The sequence below is a fragment of the Globicephala melas genome, chromosome 19 (genome assembly GCF_963455315.2).
Source record: "Globicephala melas chromosome 19, mGloMel1.2, whole genome shotgun sequence".
In the NCBI taxonomy this organism is placed as follows: Eukaryota; Metazoa; Chordata; class Mammalia; order Artiodactyla; family Delphinidae; genus Globicephala; species Globicephala melas.
Window position 1 is genome coordinate 1,117,671 of NC_083332.1, and position 15,885 is coordinate 1,133,555.

At 42.5% G+C, this 15,885-nt stretch overlaps 1 protein-coding gene across 1 annotated transcript; it reads left to right on the forward strand.

The window, feature by feature from the left end:
• Window positions 1-448: 448 nt before the first annotated feature.
• Window positions 449-15,647, forward strand: LOC138842295 (zinc finger protein 211-like). Its single transcript, XM_060289764.2, has 3 exons — window positions 449-689; window positions 1,952-2,078; window positions 11,472-15,647. Exons 1-3 carry the CDS (start codon window positions 657-659, stop codon window positions 13,124-13,126), a joined length of 1,815 nt encoding a protein of 604 aa, XP_060145747.2. The 5' UTR covers window positions 449-656; the 3' UTR covers window positions 13,127-15,647.
• The last annotated feature ends 238 nt before the right edge of the window (window positions 15,648-15,885 follow it).

Below are 15,885 nucleotides of genomic sequence, written 5' to 3' on the forward strand. Positions count from 1 at the left end.
CCAGTCAGCGTTTTGTCTGACTTTTTTCTGGTCCCTGAACAAAGCCCACAAAATCACTTTAACTCTTCAGGCTGCATGTATATCAGGAGCAATAGGATAATGTTTAGTTTTTGTTCCTGTTACCAGTGGGTTTAAACGTCGGATGGTTTAAAGGATTCTGAGATAATGCACTCCCCGACCCCATGGGTCCTCCGCCCCATTAATAAGGCTGGAGCCCCCCCACCCCGAGCCCTAGAGGTCATTTCCTAGTGCTCCTCCGGGTGCTTCTTGGCTTTTTCCCAGGTGCTTCCCGGTGTGGGGCTTCCTTCCTTGAGACTTTTACACTACATTACCCAGAAGAATTTGTGCTAAGGGGCAGCGACTTTCATCCAATGAAAATCGAGCAAGGGGGCATTTCCGGGAGGGCGAACATCCTGCAGAGGAACTTCCGGTTTCTTCGTGGCTGCCATTTTAATTACGGTGAAGTCTCTGTAGATGGTCAGGGGCTTCTGTGTGTGGTGTTGGGAGCGAGGTGACAGGCTAAGAGGCGCAAGAGGAGGCTCTGTGCGCACTGAACCGGGGCGGTTTTGAGGGTCAGGGACAGACCCTTGCAGTGTACGTGCAGAGTGGGACCCGGTCGGTCGACTGTCGCCACTCCTTTCCGTCCAGAAGTTCCGATGGCGGCGCCTGCGCTGAGGGACCAGGCTCAGGTAAACGCTGTGCGTTCCGGGTTCTCCCCGGCCTGTTTCCCCACCCAGATACGAACGGCCCGCGTGGGAGGTGGCTGTTCACGTCGCTTTATCCCAGGCCCAGGGTCTAGGACAGAGAGGCCTCCAGGGGTCTTTTCCCTTTTTCTGCCTGCGTGAGACTTGGAGATGCAACTGAAGCAGGAACATTCTGGGAACCTGGAGTCCATCTTGTTTCTGCAAGGAAGAAAGTTTGAGGCCAGGCTGCATCTGGAGTGGTAGATGAGAGGTTGTACCTTTCTTCTCCGAGAGGAAAGCCCTCCGAGAAGGGTTCCGAGAGCCCTCGGAGCGGTGGAGAGTTTTGAGCACAGGAAGGACACCATCTGAATTAGGCCTTTAAAAATACTCCAGAGCCTGTTCTGTGGAAGCACAGACTGTAGGGGGTGATGAGATTATTGAGGCAGAGGGAAGTTGTGACTTTTCCAAGGTCACAACTGGTAAGAGGTAGCACCGGGGACCGAGGCACGGAGGAGAGGTTTGCCAGTCATCCCGATGTTACCTGGCTCTGGTACCTGACAGAGGTCCAGTTGTGAGAAGGACAGAGATGCCCTTGGGAAAAAGAGAAAGGCAGAGCCTAGCTCAGAGCATAGGGGTGGGTGTGAGGGCTTTACCCAGCATGCATACAAGTGCATGAGCCTCTGGAACACAGCCATGGTCTCTTTCGTCCATAGTTTGCCTTTTCTTACATGTTACCAGGCTGCAGAAGCACTTGGAGCAATTGGAGGTTGTCCCAGTCCCTCGCTTGTTCTCACCCCGCACGCACACATTCTCTGTATTTGAGGTGTACTGGGGCTCTTCACCTGCCATTCTCCCACCTCTTTGTTTTGGGGACCCTGGAGAACCCCATGCTCAGGTTCCTGAGTGAAGGCCGGGTTCTGTGTAGGGGGTTCCCATTTCCCAACACCAATGGAAGGAGGCGTGGAAGGTTACTCATGAATCCAATACCAGTATGTGGAAGTGCTGTGAGGTGAGGCTAAGCTGGTTTAGGTAAGCGCAGGTCTCTTTTTTTCTGGTGGAAATAAACAGGGAAGGGCAAGAGTTAGACTTGAAATGACTGCCTATGTATTCTGGAGGAAAAGGGAGGTGCAGATCAAAGGAAGATGGTTTTCTTCCCCAGGTCTCAAGAAGCTCCATCTGATTGGGTAGTAGGGGAAATGTGTAGGAAGATGAATTGTGGGTTTTCAGGAGTGAGACTGTTCATGGTTTTATTTGTCCCTGTTTACCAGGGCAGTGTGACCTTTGAGGATGTTGCCGTGTACTTCTCCTGGGAGGAATGGTGTCTTCTTGATGAGGTTCAGATACACCTGTACCTTGATGTCATGCTGGAGAACTTTGCACTTGTATGCATGCTGGGTAAGGCCCTCACATCCACCCCTATCCTCTGAGCTAGGCTCTGCCTTTCTTCTCTTCCCCAAGGGCAGTTCTGTCCTTCTCACATCTGGAACACAGGCACTGCTTTCTTCTTCAATTGCTTGGTTATGTGCTGTGGTTACTATGGCTAGGCAGAGTGTATCCCTATTCCTTAGTGCCGGGACACCTGTAGCTCCAAAGTTTTGCAGGTGAGGATTTAGGTTCAGTAGTCTTGCACTCAGTCTGATAGATCCCTCCTTGCTTGCCCTCTCTGCCCAGGCGATTGTCAAAATCCATGGTACCCAAGTTTTGCTCCATTCCTGTCCGTGACATTTTTTTGTGCCTTACTTCACAACAGACTGTTGTCACTGACATGGTCGTTACTAAAACAGACCAGGAGCTGTTTCTGTAAGACCTTTTTCCAAGGTTCCAATTTCTGTTTATCAACACTGGCATCTGTTAAGCATTCCGATCAGCAATGAATGAAATTCCTGTTGCTCCACACCCTTATAGCATTTGGTGTTGTGAATGTTTGGATTTTGGCCCTTCTTACAGGTATGTAATAGTGTGTACTTTTCAGTTTAATTTGCATTTCCTTGCATCTTTGTATATGCTAAATTGTCATCTGTATATCTTATTATTAATTTTTTTGCTACGTTGGGTCTTCATTGTTGCACGTGGGCTTTTTCTAGTTGCGATGAACAGGGTCTACTCTTCATTGTGGTGCGCGGGTTTCTCATTGCAGTGGCTTCTCTTGTTGCAGAGCATGGCCTCTAGGCACGCAGGTTTCAGTAGTTGTGGCACGTGGTCTTCAGTAGTTGTGGCTCACAGGCTCTAGAGCGCAGGCTCAGTAGTTGTGGCACACGGGCTTAGTTGCTCCGTGGCATGTGGGATTTTCACAGACCAGGACTTGAACCTGTGTCCCTGCATTGGCAGGCGGATTCTTAACCACTGTGCCACCAGGGAAGTCCTGTATATCTTCTTTTAATGAGGTGTTTGTTAAGGTGCTTTGCTCATTTGGTATTTGGATTTTTGTTTTCTTACTAAGTTTTAAGAGTTTTTTTGTATTTAGCATTTAGGTCTGTGATCCATTTTGAGTTAATTTTTTGTGAAGGTTTGGGTCTAGAATTCATTTATTTGCATGTGATGTTCGGTTGTTCCAGTACTATTTATTCAAAAGACTTAACTTTTCTCCATTGTATTGCACTTGTTCATCTGTCAAAGGTCAGTTGAGTGTATTTCTATGGGTCTATTTCTGGGTTTTCAATACTGTTCACTGAACAGTTTCTCTGTCTTTTCAGCAATATCACACTGGCTTGATTACTTTAGATACTAAGTCTTAAAGTTGAGTAGTGTCAGTCTGCCAGCTTTGTTCTTCTTAAGTTTTGTGTTGGCTATTCTCGGACTTTTGCCTTTTTGTATAAATTTTAGGATCAAAGTATTTATGTCCACAAAATAACTTGCTGGTATTTTGATTTGGGTTGCATTGAATCTATTGATGAAGTTGGGAAGAACGGACATATTGATGATACTGGGTTTTCCTGTTTATGAACGTGAAATATCTTTCCATTTATTTAGTTCTTTGATTTCTTTATTAGAATGTTTGATCGTTTATTTGTTTTTTGGCTGCACTGTGAGACCTGAGGGATTTTAGTTCCCCTACTAGGGATCGAACTCAGGCCCATGGGAGTGAAAGCATGGAGTCCTAACCATTGAACCACCATGGACATGATTTCTCTATCTAAGTTTTATAGTTTCTCTCATGTATATCTTGTACATGTTTTGGTAGATCTGTAACTCAATATTTCTTTCTATTGCTCTCTTTTTTTTTTTTTTTTTTTGAGCTGGTGGTAATTTACATGGTATTGTGTTTTTAATTTCAAATTCACTTGTTCATTGATGGTATATAGGACATAATTGACTTTTGTATATTAAGCTTATGTCCTGAAAGCTTGCTATAATTGCTTCTTAGTTCCAGGAATTTTTTTTTCCTCTATTTTTTGGGTGTTTTACATAGCTGATCATGTCATATGAGAATGAAGACAGTTTTATTCCTTCCTTCCTGATCAGTATGCCATTTATATAACCTCATCTCATTGCCTTTGTTTTGACTTCCACTGTAAAGTTGAAAGGGAGTTGTAAAAGGGAACATCCTTGCCTTCTTCATCTTAGTGGGAGAATTCTAGTTTTTCTCTAGTAAGTATGATAGTAGCTATAGGGTTTTATTTAGTTTATCAAGTTTAAGTATTTTTTCAATTTTTAGGTTATATCATATGGAGATTTTGAATATGAGTGGCTGTTGGATTTTGTCAGATCCTTTTTCTGCATCTATTGATGAGATCATGAGTTGGTTTTTAACCTGTTGATGACATGGATTATATTAATTGATTTTTTAATGTTAAGTCAGCATTGTATAACGTGGATCATTCTCAGTTGGTCATGGTGTATAATCCATCCTTCCTTCCTTCCTTCCTTCCTTCCTTCCTTCCTTCCTTCCGTCCCTCCCTCCCTCCCTTCCTGCATTGGATCTTCGTTGCTGCGCACAGGCTTTCTCTAGTTACAGTGATTGAGGGGTTACTCCTCATTGTGGCACGCGGGCTTCTCATTGCAATTGCTTCTCTTATCGTAGAGCATGGGCTCTAGGCGCGCGGGCTCAGTAATTGTGGCTTTCAGGCTCAGTCATGGTGGCTCACGGGCTTAGTTGCTCTGCAGCATGTGGGATCTTCCCAGACCAGGGCTCCAACCCCTGTCCCCTGAATCGGCAGGTGGATTCTTAACCAGTGTGCCACCAGGGAAGCCCTCCTTTTTCACTTTGATATTAGTAATTTGTGTCCTCTCTTGTTTTTGTGACTAGGCTGACTAGCATGTTTTTGATTTTATTGGGCATTTTAAAGAACCAGCTTTTTTTTTGACTTTGTTGATTTTTCTCTACTGATTTTTAAAAGTATTTCTTTTTTTCTTCCTTTGTATTTCATTTTCCCCTAGTTTCCTAAGATAGAGGCACAGATGACTGATTTTAGGTTTTTCATCTTATCTAATATATGCATTCAGTGCTACCGATTGCCATATAAACACTGCTTTCACTGCATCGGCATTTTTTTTAAGTTTATTTTTCGGTGCGTTGGGTCTTCGTTGCTGTGTGTGGGCTTTGTCTAGTTGCAGTGAGTGGGGGCTACTCTTCATTGTGGTGCACAGGCTTCTTATTGTGGTGGCTTCTCTTGTTGCAGAGCGTGGGCTCTAGGGGTGCGGACTTCAGTAGTTGCAGTGTGTGGGCTCTAGAACGCAAGCTTAGTAGTTGCGGCACACGGGATCAGTTGCTCTGCAGCATGTGGGATGTTCCCAGACCAGGGCTTGAACCCGTGTCCCCTGCATTGACAGGCAGATTCTTAACTGCCACCAAGGAAGTCCCCATCTGCATGTTTTCACAACTGCTGTGTTTTTTTCTTTCAAAATACTTAAAAATTTATCTTAATATTTATTCTTTGACCCATGTTTTATTTGGAAGTGTATTGTTGAATTTATCAGTGCTGTGCAATTTTACAGCTATCCTTTTGTTACTGGTTGCCGGTGTAATTCCACTTTGTTCTGAGAACTGATCTTATATGTTTTCTATTCTTTTAAATTTGTTAAGGTGTGTTTTCTGGCCCAAGGTGTAATCCATCTTGTGAATGTTATATGTCAGTTTGAGAAGAATATTCTGCTGTTTTTGAATGGAGTAGCCTAGTAATCTGTAGGTGACTGTTACATCCAGTTGACTGATGATGGTGATCCTCAGTTTACCAGCATCCTTATAGATTTTTTCTTTTCTGGATCTGTTCATTTCTTAGAGAGGTTTGTTGAATGAAGTCTCCAAGTGTTATAGCAGATTCATCTATTTTTTACTTGTAGGCCTGTTTTGCCTCATATTTTGACATTGTGTTGTTAGATGCAGACATGTTAAGGATTGTTGTGTATTCTGGAGTATTGACCCCTTTACCATTGTGTCATTCTCATTATCCCTGATGACTTTGCTTATGCAAAATCTGCTGTGATATCAGTATAGTTATTACCACTTTTCTTTTTTTTCTTTTGATTTGTGTTGACCTCTTTTTCTGTATTGACATACTTTTAATTTATATGCATCTTTTTTTTTAAGCATCTTTTTAAAAATTTTTTGTGGTATGTGGGCCTCTGACTGCCGTGGCCTCTCCCACTGTGGAGCATTAGCTCCGGACGTGCAGGCTTAGAGGACACGGCCCACAGGCCCAGCAGCTCTGCTGCATGTAGGATCCTCCTGGACCGGGGCACGAACCTGCGTCCCCTGCATCGACAGGCGGACTCTCAACCACTGCACCACAAAGGAAGACCTTTAAGCATCTTTTAAAAAATTTTTTAAAATTTTGGTTATGCTGGGTCTTAGTCGAGGCTCGCAGGATCCTTAGTGGTGGCTCACTTGCTCCTTTATTTGTGGCACATGTGCTCCTTAGTTGCGGCAGTGTGCTCCTTAATTGTGGCTGGTGGGGTCCTTAGTTGTGGCCTATGGGCTCCTTAGTTGTGGTGTGCAAACTCTTAGTTGCGGCATGCATGTAGGATCTAATTCCCAGACCAGGGATCAAACCCACGTCCCCTGCATTAGAAGGTGGATTCTTTTTTTTTTTTTTTTTTTGGGGGGGGGGGTACACGGGCCTCTCACTGTTGTGGCCTCTCCCATTGCAGAGCACAGGCTCCAGACGCACAGGCTCAGTGACCATGGCTCATGGGCCCAGCCACTCCACGGCATGTGGGATCTTCCAAGACCGGGGCACGAACCCGCATCCCCTGCATTGGCAGGCGGACTTTCAACCACTGCACCACCAGGGAAACCCAGAAAGTGGATTCTTAACCACTGCACCACCAGGGAGCTTCCTCTATGTGCATCTTTGTATTTAAAGTGGGTTTCTCGGAGACAACATATAATTCAGTCTTGTTTTTTGATCCACTCTGATAATCTCTCTTTTAATTGGTGCATTGAGACTATTGATGTTTAATATATTGATACAGTTGGGTAAACATCTAACATATTTGTTGCCATTTTCTTTCCATTGCCCTTTTTCTTTGTTCCTAGTTTAGTCTTCCACCCTTCTTTTTGTGGTTTTAATGAAGCATTTTGAATGACCCTTTTTCTCTTCTTTGTTAGCATATCATCTATACTTGTTCCTTTTCATTTTTTAATGTAGTCGCGATAGAGTTTCCAGTATGTATTTACAACTAATTCAAGTCCACATTCAAATGACACTGTGGTTTCGTGGGTAGTTTAAAAAGCTCATAATTTTAAAAAATCCTGATTTTCCATCTTCTCCATTGTATTATTGTTGTCTTTTGTTTTAATTTTACATAAACATACATATATGGGTATGTTTAAAAATACATGATGGAGTACACTTTTGCTATTGTTGTTTTGTACAAACTGTTAAATCTAAATAGACAATTTTCAGAAGAAGATATGCAAATGGTGACCTTCTACATGAAAAGGTGCTCAAAATCACTAATGGTTGAGGAAATGCAAATTAATACCACAATGAAATACCACCTCACAGCTGTTATAATGTCTGTTATGAAAAAGACAATAAATAAGTATAGGAGAAGATGTGAAGAAAAGGGACCCTGTGTGCACTGTTGGTGGGAATGTACATTATTTCTACCACATGGAAAAGAGTAGAGAATCCTTACAGAATTAAGAAAGGAACTACCATATGGTCCAGCAGTTCCATCTCTGTGTATTTATCTAGGGGAGTGAAATCATCATCTCAAAAAGATATGTGTACTCCATGTTTATTGCTGCATTATTTACAATATCCAAGACATGGAAACAACTTCAGTGTCCGTTGATGGATGAGTGGATAACAAACACGTCATATATATGGAATACTATTCAGTTTTATTCAACCATTAAAAAAAGAAGGAAGTTTTGCATTTACAGCAACATGATTGGATTTTACAGACATTATGCTAAGTGAAATAAGTCAGAGAGAAATCCTGTTGTCCCTATGTTTCCACAGAGGATTGGTGCCAGGATCCCCTGCATATACTGAAATCTGGGGGTGTTTAAGTCCCATAGTCAGACTTCTGATTCTGAAGTTTCCCATTGTTTTAAAAATATAAATTAATTAATTATATTTATTTTGGCTGTGTTGTGTCTTCGTTGCTGCTCGTGGGCTTTCTCTAGTTGCAACGAGCGGGGGCTACTCTTCGTTGTGGTGCATGGGTTTCTCATTGCAGTGGCTTGTTGCGGAGCACGGGCTCTAGGCGCACAGGCTTCAGTAGTTGTGGTACGCAGGCTTCAGCATTTGTGGCTCGTGGGCTCTAGAGTGCAGGCTCAGTAGTTGTGGTGCACGGGCTTAGTTGCTCCATGGCATGTGGGATCTTCCCAGCCCAGAGCTCGAATCCATGTCCCCTGCATTGGCAGGTGGATTCTCAACCACTGCACCACCAGGGAAGCCCAAGGTTCCCATTTTTGGATTCATCCAACTAAAGATCATGTAGTGCTGTGTATTTATTGGAAAATATCCCTGTATAAATGGACCCAAGCAATTCTAACCCATGTTATTCAAGGTTTAAATATACTACATGATTATACTTACATGGGAAATCTTTGAAAAAATAACAACAACAACAAACTCAGATGCAGACAACAGATTAGTGATTGCCAGAACACAGGAAGGTGGGTAGATGACATGGGTGAAGGGTTTCAGAAGTTACAGACTTCTAGTTATGATTAAGTCCTGGGGACGTAATTCACAGCATAGTGATTTTAGTTAACAAAAATGTATTGTATATTTAGAAGTTTTTAAGAAAGATCTTAAAAGTTCTCATCAGAAGAAAGAAAATTGTAAGACATAATTCAACTGAACTTATGTGGTAGTCATTTCAGTGTGTACATATATAGAGTAATGTTGTACAGCTTGAAGATATATGATGTTCCCCAACAATTATGTGTCTGTAAAATATTTTTTATTCTGATGTTCTTCCTTTCTCTATGAAACCCAAACTTCTGATCTATATCATTTACCATCTGTCTCTTTTTTTTTTTTTTGGCCATGCTGTGCCACATGCGACATCTTAGTTTCTCGACCAGGGATCAAGCCCATGCCCCCTGCAGTGGAAGCATGCATGGTAACCACTGGACTGCCAGGGAAATCCCTTCATCTCTCTGAAGAACTTCTTTTAATATATTCCCACAATTTTTCTGTATGTAAGAAAGTGTTTATTTCACCATCACTGTTGAAGGGTAATTTTTGCTGGATACCAAATTCTGGGTTGCTGAAGGTCACCTCCCACACCCACCCTGAGCACTTTAAATGTTTCACTTCATTCTCTTCTTGTCTGCATGAGTTCTGAGGAGAATTCAACTGTAATTGTTTTTGTTGCTTCTCTGTGGGTAAGGTGTTTATTCCTATGGCTTCTTTCAGAACTTTTTTGTACATTTGAATGTGATATTCCTAGGTGTAGTTTTTTCACATTAAACCTACTTGATGTTCTCTGAGCTTCCTGGATCTGTGCTTTGGTGTCTGATAGTAATTTGGTGGAAATTCTCCATCATTATTGCCTCAAATATTTTTTCTGTTCCTTTGTCTCTTTCTCCTTTAATGTTTCCATATGTGTATGTTAAACCTTTTGTAGTTGTCCCACCAATATTGGATTTTTTTTTTGTCTTGTCCTTTTTTTTTTTTCAGTTTTGGAAGTTTTTCCTAAGAGAACATCAAGCTCAGATTCTTTCCTCACCTATGTCCAGTTTATAAATAAGCCTATCACAGTCATTTTTCATTTCTGTTACGGTGTTCTCGATCTCTAGCATTTCTTCTTTTTTTTTTTTTCTCTAGCATTTCTTGATTCTTTGTTAGATTTCCCATCTCTTTGCTTACATTGCCTTTCTGCTCTTGTATGCTGTCTGCTTTATCCATTCGCAGACATTAATTAGCATATTGATTATAATTGTTTTATATTCCCAGCATGATCATCCCAACATTCCTGTGATATCTGATTCTGGTTTTGAAGTTTCGTGTGTTCAAACTTCGTTTTGTGGGACACTGCAAATCTTCAGTAGACTCCATAGTTGCAAAAGAGTTACAACAGTTAGATTGTTCCCATTTAGGTGAGGAGATGGATTCTTAACAGTCTGTATTCTATCCACTGTTCATCCTTCCCCACTCTGTCTCCACTGGATGTTCTTTTGGTGGTATTTAAATATCGTTCCTTGGTCTATTGTGTACTGAGTTCCTCTGGGCTCATGTTGGCCACTTACCTGTCCTGACTCTGTTAGGGCTTGTATCATTTCTGTCCCATGTAGTTTTTCAGCTGGAGATGGAGAGTCCTTGGTGGTTTCATGAGATGGACATGACTCTAGTTTCAGTATAAAGAGCTTAAAGATAGCCTGGTAAGATGAATGGCCGCTAGGAGAGGGCTTGTTATAAGGTCTGTGTTGAGAAATAATACCTGGAATGTATCTTATTTGACTAGTGTTTTAGGGCCATTGTCAGTGGCCCCCAATTACTTCTCTTGTCCTTTCTCCATTCTTGACATTCTGTTAACTTGTGTTTTTTACTACTTCCCTTTTTTTTTTTCTTTTGACCATGGCCCATGGCCTGTGGGATCCTAGTTTCCCAACCAGGGGTTGAACCCACGATCCCTGCATTGGAAGCATGAAGTCTTAACCCCTGGACCACCAGGGAATTCCCTACTTCCCCTGCCTTTTTTTTTTTTTTTTTGCAGTACGCGGGCCTCTCACTGTTGTGGCCTCTCCAGTTGCGGAGCACAGGCTCCGGACGCACAGACTCAGCAGCCATGGCTCACGGGCCTAGCCGCTCTGCGGCATGTGGGATCTTCCCAGACCAGGGCACGAACCCACGTCCCCTGCATCGGCAGGTGGACTCTCAACCACTGCGCCACCAGGGAAGCCACCTACTTCCCATTTTTATTCTGACTCCAGCCTGGGATAATTTCCCTACCACCTCTCTAACCCATTTATCTCATGTGGTCTTCACATTGTTTTCCCCTTAGTACTTACTGGTATTGTTTATGTCCTCAACCATGTATATATCCTTTAATATTTCTTGAACACCAGCTACCAGTTGCAGTCAGATTTTCTGGGGCCTGGAAATACACTTCTGCATAGTATGATAGGTCACCAGTAGATGTGATCCTGGTGAAAGCCATTGACAGAGGAGTGAATTGTCGAACTTGCCTTTTGCCTTGGGCCACATCCAGTCCCTGTGTCCTGTACTTGGTGAGAGCACCTTCTTTCCCAATTTGACCCCAACTCCATTTCCTGAACACAATCCTATGGACTGCTTTCTTCATGTGTCAGATATACAGTTGTGATGGTGTCACTCACACCCAATAACATGAACAAGAACTTCACCATCATTTCTTTGTTTTCAGGTTCTTGGCACCGGGTCGAGGATGAAGAGACACCTTTTGAACAGAGCGTATCTGCAGGAGTGTCACAGATCAGGACTTCCAGTGCAGGTTCATCTCCTGAGAAGGCCCAGCTCTGTAAGATGTGCCTCCCAGTCTTGAGAGACATTTTGCACTTGGCTGAAGAGCAAGGAACAAATAGGGGGCAGAAAGCATACACATGTGGGGCATGTGGGAAACAGTTCTATTTCACTGCAAACCTTCAAGAGCACCAGAAGCAGCACATTAGCGAGAAACCCTTCAGCTGTGATATGGGGAGACCCGCATTTTTCAAAAGCTGCACAATCCATGCAACAGGGAATCTCTCTACCTACATGGAGATTGGGAACAACTATGTGGCCAAAATTGGACTTCAGAAACAGGTTACTAATACCAGGAAGAAACTGAACAACAGTAAGGTGTGTGAAGCTGTTTTTCACAGTGGAAAATGTCATCACAGCTGTGGAGAAGGCAACAAATTCTCCAGCCACACAGAAATACTTGTTCAGTCTGAGACAGTCCTCACTTGTGAAAGGTTTTGTGAATGCAGCAACTGTGGGAAAGCCTGCACCCAAAGAAGTAACCATAGTCAGCACCAGAAGGTTCACACTGGAGAAAGGCCTTATGAATGCAGCCAATGTGGAAAATTTTTTACCCACAAATCTAGTTTCCTTACACATCAGAGAGTTCACAGTGGGGAAAGGCCTTATGAGTGCAGTGAATGTGGAAAATCTTTTACTACTAGGTCTGGCCTCTATTATCATCTGCGAGTTCACACTGGAGAAAGGCCTTATGAGTGCAATGAATGTGGGAAATCTTTTAGTAATAGGTCAATCCTTTGTAATCATCAGAGAGTTCACAGTGGAGAAAAGCCTTTTGAGTGCAGTGAATGTGGGAAATTCTTTAGCCGAAATGGACACCTCAGTGCCCATAAGAAAGTTCATACTGGAGAAAAGCCTTATGAATGCAATAAATGTGGAAAATTTTTTACTGCTAAGACGAGCCTTCATTACCATCAGCGAATTCACAGTGGAGAAAAGCCTTATGAGTGTAGTCAATGTGGGAAATCTTTTACTACTAGCTCTGGTTTCTATTATCATCAGAGAGTTCACAGTGGAGAAAGGCCTTATGAGTGCAGTGAATGTGGGAAATCTTTTACTAGTAGTTCTGGTCTCTATTATCATCAGAGAGTTCACAGTGGAGAAAGGCCTTATGAGTGCAGTGAATGTGGGAAATCTTTTACTACTAGTTCTGCTCTCTATTATCATCAGAGAGTTCACAGTGGAGAAAGGCCTTATGAGTGCAGTGAATGTGGGAAGTGTTTTACTGGTAGCTCGAGCCTTAATCGTCATCAGAGGGTTCACAGTGGAGAAAGGCCTTATGAGTGCATTGCATGTGGGAAATGTTTTAGTATTATATCTGATCTTTATGTTCATCAGAGAATTCACACAGGGGAAAGGCCTTATAAGTGCAATGAATGTGGGAAATGTTTTACTGATACGTCAAGCCTTCGTCGTCATCAGAGAGTTCACACTGGAGAAAGGCCTTATGAGTGTACTGAATGTGGGAAATGCTTTAGCCGAAGACAGCTCCTCTATATCCATAGGAAAATCCACACTGGAGAAAAGCCTTGTGAGTGAAAGGAATGTGATAAATCTTATTGAAAGGTGCTACTTCATTAAACATCAGTTCACACTGGTAAAATGGCCTTATGAATATAGCGAATATAGATGGGACTAATGATCAAGGAGTTTGAGATTGTAACAGGGTGGGAAGAAACCCTGCAGTTACTGTGCAGCAAATATACCCTTTCTTGGGACAAACTGCGGCACAGAGAGAATGTATCATCTGTTGTGAACAGATGATATCCGCATTCAATGTCAGGTTGCCTGGTTCAGGACATAGGGAATCTGGTCATTTCAGTCCTTTTCTCCCCCTTCCCCCGTTGAGGACTCAAAGACAAGTTGTCCATCCGGACACTTTTGCCCCCCACCCCAGGAGCCCTGCTGATACCACAGCCCCATGCTGATGAATAGGGCTGTCTTTTCTCTAGGAAATAACATTGATGGCTTTCTTGGAAATGACTCCCATTCATCTACCCAACCAAAACAGTGCTCATAGTGTTTTTATTCACATTTGTAAAGGAAGGCATTTGCAGCCCAGAGACATTGAGGGAATTCCACAAGACCTCACTACTGCCAGGTCTTTGATGAGAGTGGTTCCTCTACACTGCACCCTTCCAATGGCCTCTCCTGCTTTGAGCAGGGACTCCCATTTTCTTTGTCCCAAAGATGAACTACCAACCTGGTAGTTTTCCACCTGGACCTCCAGCTTCATTTTTTCCAGTGTACATCTGCTTCCTGCAAACACCCTCCCTCTTGGGACGTTCTTACAGTGACAGCAGCACTAAGCCAGGCACTGCAGAGAGGATCATTGGAGTCACCCCAGATGTGACACTGGCTCCACTGCCATATGCAGTGATTCGTTTTCAAGGTCCTTTCCTTCTTTTTCATAAACCCACTTCAGGATGTCCTCGTTTCCCCATTATGCAGTTGACATGCTCACTGTTCTGGGCAGTGTGAAGGACACTGAAGGACTAGGAATGTCCACTGTGGCCCTCACATGACCTGGTCCCCAAGGCTATTCCTCCTAATCCTTATTACCATCCCCTTACTGCTCCTCCTCCACCACCCTCCCCAAAATGTAAGTCAACAAATAATGATTTTTAATCAGCAAGAACTTTCCTGCCCCCCTTTTTAGACCTACATTTGACCAACCTAGCTTAAAAGCTAAGACAGAATGCAGGCTGACCCCTCCGATGAAGACTGTAAAATCGCAGTATAAAATCAGTATGATTTTAATTGCTTTTTTCTCATGTTTCTTTTTTTTTTTTAATTTTGGGTGCACTTTGTGGCATGTGGGATTTTAGTTATCCAACCAGGGATTGAACCTCTGCCCCCTGCAGTGGAAATGCAGAACCATAACTAGTGGACTGCCAGGGGATTCCCTCAGGATTTTTCAGTTTGAGTTATTATTATTATTTTTTAATCTGTCTATTTTTTACCTGCATGTCTTGTTTTGATAAATTTCTATTTCTGTCTTTTACCTGCTTTTATTTTGTGAGTTTTTGTCTGTTTTCTCTTTCCTTGACAAGTAAGAGATCAGGGAAACAACAAAGGTATCTGTGAGACTTCACACATTTACCCAATGTGAGTGACTTCTTTTCTGCATGGAACTGTAATTTGGCATAGTGAAAGAATATGTTCTCAATTTTTTCTTAATTTTGGTCTTATGCATAATGTAATGGCCACATACATTATATATGTTAAAGATAAATCTGGGGCTTCCCTGGTGGCGCAGTGGTTGAGAGTCCGCCTGCCAATGCAGGGGACACGGGTTCGTGCCCCGGTCCGGGAAGATCCCACATGCCGCGGAGTGGCTGGGCCCGTGAGCCACGGCCGCTGAGCCTGCGCGTCTGGAGCCTGTGCTCCACAACGGGAGAGGCCACGACAGTGAGAGGTCTGTGTACCGCAAAAAAAAAAAAAGATAAATCTGCACTATTAACATATGCTACATCAGGTTTTTTCCTTTTTTTATTCTCAGTCCCCCCCCCATTTTTCCCCAGACCACACAGCTTGTGGGACTTCAGTTCCCTGACCAGACATCAAACCCAGGCCCCAGCACTGAAAGCCCAGAATTCTAATCACTAGGCCACCAGGGAACTCCCATATCCTACCTCAGTCTTAAGTCCAGATATTCAGTAACACAGTAAATGAAATCCTGGTTTGTAGTCTTTGCCAATTTCCCTGGTGTAAATACTTCCAGCATATCCAATGTCAAATTGCCAACATAATGTCACTGAATATGGAGTTGGGAAGCCTTGCCAGGAGCCCACCATTGTATTCTTTTTCTACCTTACAGGTACAGTAGCCACAAATAATTTTAAGAATGTCGCTAATAAACCATAGTAGAATGATTATAAAGTGACAGGTTTTGCATATTTGTTTTAAAAATTGTTTAATATATGTATAGTTGACTGAAAATAAATTACATGTACCTTAAATGTACATTTTAACACTGTGATACTTGTGTAAAGCCCTGAAACCAGTTTCCTCCTGTCACTTTTAATTCATCCTCAAAATTAAAAATACTGATGCAAGAGCATATTCTACTTTTGAAATAACTTTTTTCAAATGTATATATAAATGGAATGACTGTGTAGGAACCTTCCTGTATATTACATCATTTACTATATTTTGTAGATTTTTTGTGTTTGTGTATCGTGATTTACTTAGTGGTTTTTACAATTTATAATCCCAGGTATGTCTTTGAATACATAAATTTTTTTAAATTTATTTTATTTATTTTTGGCTGTGGTGGGTCTTCGTTGCTGCACACA

Excerpts from the sequence above, each read along its gene's own strand:
- LOC138842295 (XM_060289764.2), top strand. The coding sequence starts at position 657 with ATGGCGGCGCCTGCGCTGAGGGACCAGGCTCAG. Across the intron at positions 690-1,951 it reads CGCTGAGGGACCAGGCTCAG|GGCAGTGTGACCTTTGAGGA; the intron begins GTAAACGCTGTG and ends CCTGTTTACCAG. Across the intron at positions 2,079-11,471 it reads TGCACTTGTATGCATGCTGG|GTTCTTGGCACCGGGTCGAG; the intron begins GTAAGGCCCTCA and ends CTTTGTTTTCAG.